At 40.9% G+C, this 10,242-nt stretch overlaps 1 protein-coding gene across 3 annotated transcripts in view; it reads right to left on the minus strand.

Annotated features, from left to right (window-relative positions):
- Positions 1–9,770, minus strand: part of MINDY3 (MINDY lysine 48 deubiquitinase 3) — a 53,656-nt gene extending 43,886 nt beyond the window's left edge. Inside the window, exons 1-4 of one of the 3 annotated variants that reach the window (XM_071805182.1) lie at positions 9,581–9,724; positions 3,581–3,702; positions 1,817–1,896; positions 5–62 (exon numbers count right to left, since the gene is read on the minus strand). In XM_071805182.1, the coding sequence (XP_071661283.1) occupies positions 5–62; positions 1,817–1,896; positions 3,581–3,596 (154 nt within the window). In that variant the 5' untranslated portion in view covers positions 3,597–3,702; positions 9,581–9,724. Of the gene's footprint in view, positions 1–4; positions 63–1,816; positions 1,897–3,580; positions 3,703–9,580 lie in introns of all 3 variants that reach the window. The other 2 variants (XM_065832890.2, XM_065832888.2) reach the window with 2 other exon arrangements.
- Positions 9,771–10,242: the final 472 nt, after the last annotated feature.

Raw genomic sequence — 10,242 nt, forward strand, 5'->3', positions numbered from 1 at the left:
GTACCTGGACAATCTCTCCAAGTAGAATTTTCACTGGTAAAAAGCCTCTTCAAAAGGAATGCCTTTGTTATCAAAGCAAAAATAATATTGAAATACAAGACAACACCAACTTTTACATTATTTCACAAGCTTTATACCAAAGCATTTTTGCACATTATTAGAAGAGTTTCAAGCTGCTCATTGTTCTGTGAGAGATCCTGAGCCTACAGTCTTTACTGATTTTTCCCATTCAAACTAACTACAAAGGTGGCCTCATACCTACATTCAACATTATTGAGTTTGAACCTCAAGTACCCTTCAAATACACACAGTGCATATTTATATGAACACCTTCAGACTCACAGGACTGCAGTAGGAGGCACAAATATTTTGCAGTAATACTGATGAGTAGTACAAGGCAACTTGAGTCATTCAGACAAACCCCTTTAGTAGTTAAAAAGCTCATCTCATTTAACAACTCGAAGTCCCAATACATGTCATAATTCACAGATCAGATGAAAGAACATCTATGCATCTCCATGTCCCTGCTTTGTTTTCCATCAACACTAATGTTTCAAATAAAAAAAAAAAAAAAAACAAACAAAAGTTGTGTTCTAAATTACAGAGAAGCAACAATGAAAGAACAAACTTTGGGAAGCGGACTCTTGGTCTTTCTGACTACTCTATAAGATGCTGTTTCAGGTATTTGTAGCACCTTAAAAATACCTGCTTCAACTCTCCATTCCTCCCTGACAGACTCACCCTGGTCTCCTGTCACAGATATTGCACACACATCTTTTTTAGCAATTCATAGCAGCAGTAGGCACTGCAAGATTTGTCTGATCCCATCTTCCTTCCCCAGCTGAAACTCGGCTTACAAACATGCTTTAAATACATAATTACAAGGAAGTTGAACTACATATAATCCTGGGAAAACACTGTCAATAAGAACATTTATTATGTTAAAGACTTGGCATGCCCTTTAAGGAGCTGGCTGGTCCTAGTCTTTACTCTCTCCACTTCCCCCAAATAAAAGACTTGTAATTCTAACATCAGAGACCAGACACGCTACATCTGGTTTTAAGATCTCAGGACCAGGCAGAGCCATGTTACAGAGTGCAACTCATAATAAAATACTTTTCTGTTGATTGTTTACAACCTCAACAAGTGGTGCCCCTTCCTGTGGTACAAGTTCTTTGGTGGGACCAGTGTTCAGAGCGTCCTGAAGTAACCATAACAGAGGTTTTATGGAGTAAGAAAATCAAAAATGCACAATTGCAGTTGGTTGAGTGTATCTGAAACACAAGTGAAATCCTAAGCATGTATCCAGAATAAAATACATTCACCTGACATAATTCGATTATTCTGCTAAGCAGGACTTTGAAAGTAGAACATTTCTCCTTTTCTTCCATAGCAAACCTTGTTAGGTTTGAAAATTGATTACTTCAAGTATTTCTAATACAGTTTGCTAAAGCAGCCATTGTGACACACACATTACCTTTCTTCAGGACAGGGAATTTGAGAGATGAGAAAGGATTAGGATTTCATCTCTATCTGTTCTTTTACTTGTCTGCTTTATCTTGTATTCCCCACTTTAAAGTTACCTCTGCTTGGATCAACCTGCTGCACTTCCTCAAACAAATCCAATTCTGCAAAATTATTGTTCAAGATCAGCCAATCTCTGCCTTTTAACTGAGATTTTATCTCCTCCACACTACAATTATGAAATCAAAATACAATTGATCTGCAGTTTTGAAAATATTTTAGTTCCACATATATAAAGAACATATTTTGGGCTTACTGTTTTTAAACCATTCCTACAATAAATGCATCTTACCTGTACAGGTGCAATCACTGCACAAGGGCCACCTTCAAACTGTTCTAATGCAGTTGATTCAGATTCACTAAAGACAAATCCTGTCAAATAAAAAAAAGACTATATTTAGTGAAGTATGTAAACAAGCACGTTTATGTATACTCCTTTCCTAACAAATGACATCTGACTCATTCACCTTTAAAGATCTGATAAGTTCTCACCACTTTTTCCCCTGATAATGCAACAGAACATGGTTAAATTATCTGAAGAAAAAAAGTCATGAATACAGGTGAGAGCACAGAAATGAATCATTTATCTCAGCAATGAAATCAGGACCAAGAGGGCCAACAGCCAGGGTTTTAAACAAAAGGATTTTTAACAGTAAAACTGTCACTAGTGCACACGTGGCTGGATATGTAAACCACAGTTTTTCTTTTACTATGGTTTATTTCTTACAAATCAATTAAAATTTGCTTGTAAATGATAATATTTTGTCTCACATATGTAAATAAAAAAACCCGCTTTAGATCTTCCCTGAACATGCATAATATATTTCTGTTCCATATGAAGGGTAGAGTATACCTCTCACTGATCTCATTTTTGGCCTATCAGTGTTTCTTATTCAGACTGAGTAACTCAAGTATTCACTTGTAACCACTGAAGCAAGCCTCTTCATGGTGTTCTTTCACAGAAGACACACTATACTTACTGAGATGCAAGATCACCTACTTCCTCCCTCTATCTTTAATGTATTTATTTGTATTTCAGAATTGTTTTACAGTCACCTAACAGAACAAATGCTGGAGCAATTACTACAAAATTGTTACTGCCTTGCCCTTAAACTTGTCTTCAAGACAGAATGATTCATAGCTTGCACTTCTCATAGAAAAATGCATATACACAATTACCTGGATGAAGCTGACACATGGCAACTTACAGTAAGTGATATTTTGCATCATCCTTTTAAGTGCTGATAAGATTGTGCTGAAGTGACTCTACTTCAATGTAATCTAGAAACCATGCAACTGTAGTCAGCAACTAATCAGCAAGCACAAGCAAGAGGGGGCAGGAGAAAGGGGATACACATGCATATTTTCACAGCAGTGTAAGCCTCAGCAGAAATAATATTCAGCTCTGCTTTTCCACTATTTCTGCTGTTGTGTATCATTACATGCTGCCATATCAAAAGCATTCCTCACCTCTGGATGTGAATTTGAACCAGGAAAATGCCTCCCCCCACTGTGCATGACAGGACACCATCCCAAGCAGCACAGGAGAGGACGACTGCATGTTTTGTAGGCTACATTTCATCAAAGAAATGATAGCTGTTCAACAACAATGTGATTTTTTTTTTTTAAGATGGATCAATGAAGCCACAGTTTATTAAAAAATGGCTTTTCCACTGTATCTGAGAGAAGGCTTTTTTTTTTTTTTTTTTTTTTTTAAACTGAATGAGCAAATGTGCATGACAAAGATGTATTTATACCCAAAATCCAGATGCACACCAGCATACATACTCAGATCTGGCTTCACCTAACGTAGCAACAAAGCCCCATTAATCAACCCAAGTTTGCACTAGGGTCATTTCACTGGCCCGTTAACATGCCCTGATATGAAATATCACCAGTCCTTTAAGCTTTCTGAATTAGTTTGTGCAGGCCTATCATATTAAAAGGTAACTCTTCCTCTATCTTGAAGCATTACCGCATGCCATCTAAGCACACTGCAACAACAGGGTTTTTTTAGTTGTTTTAATGATTTAGTCACTGCAGAAAAACAACATACTTGGATGTAGTACCATTATACCAGACTTAAGAAATCTTGCATTTGTTTCACATTCTTCAGGCTTCTTATAGAAAGCATGAACTTTCTCAGCTTAACCCTGCCCTATTTTTCAAAATTGCTTCCTAAAAATAAAGAAAACAGAGTGTGATACGCCAGAGTGAATACAAATTTGTGATAGGAAATTCAAAATCGATATTGGGCAGAATTTGACAGAATACAACCACAGGAAAAAAAATATATATAATACGTAAAGGAAAATTTCATTTCTTTTTACCTAAATGCTGCTTAATGCTTAATAAACATCAAGGTTCTAAAAGTTGTTGAGTAAAAGAACGGGTTTCTGGGATTTTGGTCTTGCACGCTTTTTTAAAACTAAAAAATCTGAATTCAGCTCAGGTAAAATTTCAGAAACTAGTAGTCTGAAGTCCCGCTGGTTTCAAGTCCATCTCAGCTTGCAATTGCACCTACTTACCTTTTTTGCCCTCCACAAAATCTGCATCTTGGGCCAATCTCTATAAACACCCATCAACCACACACTCTTCCTTATGATTGATAGGAATGGCCTGGCCACCCTCTAAGTGACCAACCGAGACTAGCATCTCCGATCCAAGCTAAACTATACTTACTCTTGCTCTTAACCGGTCATATATATGTCATACAGTTTTTTTACTCAAGATAAAATTTTAAGAACAAAATAGATGTAATGCAGCCAAAATATTTTTAATTAATCTGCCTGCCATTTGTCCATGAGTATAATTATTATCATTTACCTATCAGAAATATAAAGTAGTATAATTATCATTCATTTTCCTTGTCACTTACCATGCTATTAAATGTTCTATTTACCTCATTTTTTCAACATCACTACTGCTCTACTGCTTTAACCTTTCTGGCTGCGGAGGAGGAGCGGGGACAGGGGGAAGTAGATCTACATTCCTGTTGGTAATCAGTGTATGGCCGAATATTTGGAGCTATGGTGACAATGACATTTCCAAATCTGTCTTTATATTCTTTGTCCACCATTAATCACACAACACAAAGTTTTATTCTCCTTATTTCCCCAAATCGTAGCATTTATCAAGGCCCAAGTTTCTTTTCGTACACCTAATTCTTAGCTTTTCTACATACAGTTTGCCAAAATGAACGTATGACTTAATTACCTGCTCTTGTATTTCATTAATACTCCACATCCTGGCTCAAGGCACCACAAAACCCATTCATTTTTCTATTATGACAACCTCACCTCTTTCCTGCATCTTTTTATCATTTTCCTATTTTAAAAAAAATACCTTCTTTTTTTAGATCTAAGACACTCTAGACATTAGTAACACTGCCATTTTACAAAGGATGCTGTATACCTGCAGTGTTTTCACTATGCAAGAACCAATTCTAGCTGAATGAAAGAGACAAGGGGAGTAGCTAAAGAGCACACAACATTAACCACACCAGGAAAAAAACTTGCTCTGTCTCTGATCCAATCTAGCTACAAAGATGCTGCACTATTCATTTTTTCTCCTGTTCTCTGCTGAGCTGGCCTCTCACCACCAAACTGCATTTCTTTTACTCTTTTGGGATACAAGAACTGCCTGACAGAAACACTAGAATAATTCACTATTACCCAAGTACATAGTTCACAACAAGTCTTAATGTTTCATCCTTTCAGCAGAGCTGGGTGTACAATGATAGACACATTTTGTGCATGGCTTCAGGTTTTCGAAGTGCATTTTTATAGTAAAATGAAACTTCTGAAATTTTCTGTGTGAAAAGAAAAACAAAAAAAACCCCATTTTTTCCCACACACAAAAAGAAAGAAGCATTTACTACAGCAATACCACAACAAAACTCCAGTTAACAGGTTGCGGATAAAGAGCCAGGAAGTCCTGGAAAGGTCTGAGGGAAGTATCCAAATTACCTGGTAGGCTACTGCTAAATTGGGCAACAAGTTCCCAGAAACAAGGTAACATTCCAACGTGTCTGCCTTTTTTTCACATCTTTGTAAAACAAAACAGCTCTGTGAAACTTCTGAATTTTGTCTGAAACTTCTGAATCCGTACCCTGGTAAAAACCTGCTATGTGAGCACCTTTTATTTTCTTTAAGCCTGTCAGCCTTATCCAGAGTAAAGAATGAACTCACTAGCACCATATTCTTCCATAAAGTAATAACAATGTCTTCTCAGATATTCCTTTTTGGGTCCAAGCAGCAGCAAAGAATTTTAGGTGGCACTAACTATTTTGCTAATTGTGGTACAGGGCTTTTCAAATTCTTAATGCTCTATGTGTATTCCAACTACATTAGCCACTACGCCCATTAGCCAGAAAATACAATCTTCTTGACAACTTCACATACATGTTCACACCCCATTTTTTCGAAATGAATGGTATGTTCTCTTATCTTTCCAGTTTACCAGTGTTGAATAGTCTGTTACTTACACATAATGACACAGACAGTCCCTCAAAAACTGATATTTCTGCCTCAAAGCCTAACTTTTCATCCCGCAAGTTTCACAAGAGGTTTTGTGTCCTTCAGAACGAAATCATTTTAAGACAACTCTGCATCACAGAAGCAACCAAAAAAACCCCCAAAACAACAACTAAACCACCAAACAAACAAAACCCAAAACCAACAACAAAAAACTGCAACAACAGCTTCACAGCCATGCCTTTTTAAGTCAGGAATCAAAACAATGTATTTAAAGCTGCCAATGCAGCAAACTGAGGGAATTACTGTCCCTAACTTCCAACAGCATATCCACACTAGCCTGATCAGCTCTGTTAACTGATCAGTCTGTCTTCAGCTTTGAGCAAAGGAATACGATGGTTAACACGTCTGGTGTGTGATGAGGATACCTGGAAAACTGGTATGTCTACTGGGAAACCAACTGGTTGGAGTCTTACTTTCCTCAACACCCTCCTGTGGCGGATGCACTCGACTCCCTCCCTAGCCAAACCAGCAGCAGTTTGGTCCAGGCTCCAGAGAAGGTAAAGCTGTAGCCAGGACAAGAACTCCTCCCAGGAGACCCACAGGGAAGCAGAATGGCAACTGAACACCGGTGGCTTGTGGGTACAGGAAGTCTCGTGCGGACTTTTCCTACTGTATGCAACTTGACTACGAGTCAACCACTTCATTCTATAACTACGACAGCCTGGATGAGCCCACTTTGAGCTTTCCCTGCTAAATAAGTGAGCTGTATGGCAATGGTTTTACTACTCAAAGGTCAGTGGATGAGCCCAATTCAAGTTCAATATTAATTATTTAGCTCAAGTAGATACACACCAAATGTAACGGATTATTTAGAGATTATAAGGTTGTATGATTTTTAATATACTTTGATTCATGTTACTTGGTAGATCAGATTTGCCAAAATTTTAAGCTCATATTTACCAAAAGCAACTGCAGACTACAGTAAACGCCTGCAAGATTGATATTTTTTTATTTTCTGAGAATTTTGTTTCCTGAAAGTCTGTTTTGCAATGGGCCTCGCCTGAAAGTTTGCCACTGGAGCTTTAAAAATAGGCTCCAGAGCGAAAGGTTACCAGGGACATAATGCCTTAAAGTTTGCTTTTGCAAATGGCTACGGACCTCCCCTGAAAGTTCGCCTTCGGAGCTCTAAATACAGGCTCGAGAGTGAACAGTTATCAGGGAGGGAAGACGCCTGAAAGTTTGCTTTGTGAACAGATACAGGCACCTGGAGAGAACATCAGCAGCATTCGGCTTGGCATATTTCCCCTATGCAGTAAATAATAGAGTGAACCTGCCACCGAACTCTTTTAAATCACGCTTCTCTTTAAGAAATCTAAACATTGTTCTGCAGCAAGCAGAACACTAAACTACTCCCCTACAACACCTCCTTACTTTATACTTTTCTTTCCAAACAGAAATTATAGTTCTGAACTTCCAAGGGGTTTGAGAAAGGATCAGACGATATTCAGAAACTATCTGAAATAAACATCAGTGGTGGCACTAGACTGTAAAAAACAAACAAACAAACAAAACAAACAAAAAAACCCAACATCAAAGTAGTTGTTAAAGCAAGTGTCATTTATACTTCTTTGATACTTTTGGCACATACGATGAAAACTTTGAAGCCTTTGGAAATAGTAAAGCTTGATTTTTATGTTTGTTTGGCTTTCTTTCTTTTTAATCTTGATGAGTCAGTGTTGACAAGACTCCGCAGCAGGTAAATGGTGTAGAACTTCTTCGACAAAATAGAAACTGAAAGCTGGGTAAATGTATTATGTTGCTACATAATGTGAGACTGACTTACTTGATTCCCAGCACAAGACCTCCAAACAACACACCAACTTGCCATCATGCGCTTTTACTAACAAAATTGATTATATTAAAGAGGATATAGAGAAGACAACAGATATACTACACAGTATAGTTACAAGACTTTCCTTAAAGACAGATAGGAAATAACAGCTCCTTTCCAGGAACGTGAAAGGCCTTTTCTATTAATCTTTCACAGGATCACAAGTATGGGCCATTACAATGTACATTTAAACAATTTTTAAAACTGCTCCAATTTCATACACAAACAAGCTAGAAAATGAGAATTTTGGTAATCTAACATTACCAGTTAAATAATTAACACCAATTCTTTTCTTCAGAGTTTACAAAAACCTTGCACTGAAACAGCAGATCTAAGAGAGATTTCAGTAAGTATCTATATTTGAATAAAAATAACCCATTCACTAGGAAAAGTAATGGCTGGACTAGGTCTGCTTAAAGTCTAGAACTTGGGAGGAATTTGGCATTTTTTTCTTTATATATTTCTCCCTGAATTATCTGAATGCAGATTAACCTAAGGAAAACAATCTAAGAGTCTGGCATTGCAGCCCATGTCCTGTGACAGAGGAGAAGCTGTGCAGCTACCAAATCAACACCACACATGCATCTACTGAAACTACACAGATGACAAAACTCATGTTAAAATAAAAGAAGAACAAGGAACAGAGGCGGCTAAGAGCATCCTTTTGTTCCAGTCAATTTTACCATGAGATCTGAAAGTATATTTTTATCTACAAATTCCACTATAAATTGTAAATTTTCTCCAGGAATTATGGTTGTTCTTATTACAATCTTCATAACCATTACCAGAACTCTTCAAATCCCACAGTAAGTTATAGAGAAGGATATTGTTCCCTTCTTTCAGCCAGGACAGGTACACAGACTCATTTCTTGCATATCATTTTTATTGGTACGTCTCTGTACTATGCCTGGCAATCACAGTTTTAAAGGAATACCTGAAAGTCCCTATCAAAAAATAAACTATGTGCAGGTTGCATTATTTAAATATAGAAAAAACATCTTACAAATACCCCAGGTTCCAGGGTTATTGTTGCTTTATCTCTTGTCACATCCTAAAGATGGTATGCACCTGCTTCAACCCGCAAAGAACCAGTTTAAAATAATTAAAAACAAAAGTGTGGGTTTCTGTCCCAAGCCTGTCCCCACTTTTGCCAAGTCTATTTGTGACTCCCATTTCCCTCACACACACAAAAAAAAGAGCAACTTATGTTCATGTTTCCATGAGCTATGTAAAATAATGGCACAAGACGCTGCTGAAATACATTCAAGGAACACATTTGCTAACCTACTCTTCTAAGCTCCTTTGAAGATTCCCGGCAAAAGACGACCAAGCTGCAAAAAATATTATTTAGCAAGCGAAACTGCTGCATCATTCTTCCCGTGGGCCCCACGCGGAGTGGACGGTGATGCAGGAACATGAACGCAAACAACCATCCTTGTCCCCTCCGCAGAGGCGCGGGGAGGCCCCTGCCCGCGAAACGGCCCCACACAGACTCATGGACACGGCCGGACAGGCGCCCCGGAGCCCCGCGGGGGCGGCGGGGAGAGCAGTGGGTGTGTCCGGGCAGGTGGGCCGGGAGCGGCGGGGCGGGCCGAGGAAAGGCCCCCCGGGGGGAAGGCCGGGCAGGCACCGAGATGGGGTAGGGGCCGGGAGGGGAGTGGGGCTGGGGTAGGGCGCACGCAGGTACCTTGCGCCCAGCGGCAGAAGATGGTGTCGGCCAGCCCGCGGGGCCTGGCCTTCTTGCCCCACACCAGGTGGACAAGCTCCTGGCCCGCCTCGGACATGGCGGGGTGGCGACGGCCCTGCGGGCGGGAAGGCGCGGTGGAGGCGGCTGTGGCGGCCGCGTCCCCTGCGCAGGGGAGGGGCCGGGCCGCGCCGGGTGGGCGGGGCCGGGCGGGGCACTCGTGCGGGGGGCGGGGCCTCGCCGGGCGCCTGGAGGAGCCGCGCATGCCCAGAGGCTTTTCCCCCCCCCTCCCCAGCAGGCCTTGCTGCTTCCGCGGGCGCAGGAAGCCGGGAGGCTGGGTCGGCGGCTGCTGGTGGGAGCGTCGTCCCGGTTTGCTCTGTTCCCCTCCGCCGCGGTAGCGACAGTGGTGTCGGTAGCCGGGTAGTGGGGAAGGCCGTAGCCCGGCGCAGGTCGCATAGCGTGTGTGTGTTGTGGGGGCGCCTGGCTGGGCGCGGCGGCGACCCCGCGGTGTCGCTGCCCGGGTGTGAGGCCGGTGCGTTCGGCGCGCAGCTCCTCGCAGCGCGGCGCCGCTCCCTACGGGCTGCCCTGACACGTCTTGAAAAGTTGAACGGCGCGGAGTGGCTTCGGTGAGGCATGAGAGAAGGTGGTGGCGTTTTAACGCTTAA

This window comes from Patagioenas fasciata, chromosome 2 (assembly GCF_037038585.1).
Source record: "Patagioenas fasciata isolate bPatFas1 chromosome 2, bPatFas1.hap1, whole genome shotgun sequence".
Lineage (NCBI taxonomy): Eukaryota > Metazoa > Chordata > Aves > Columbiformes > Columbidae > Patagioenas > Patagioenas fasciata.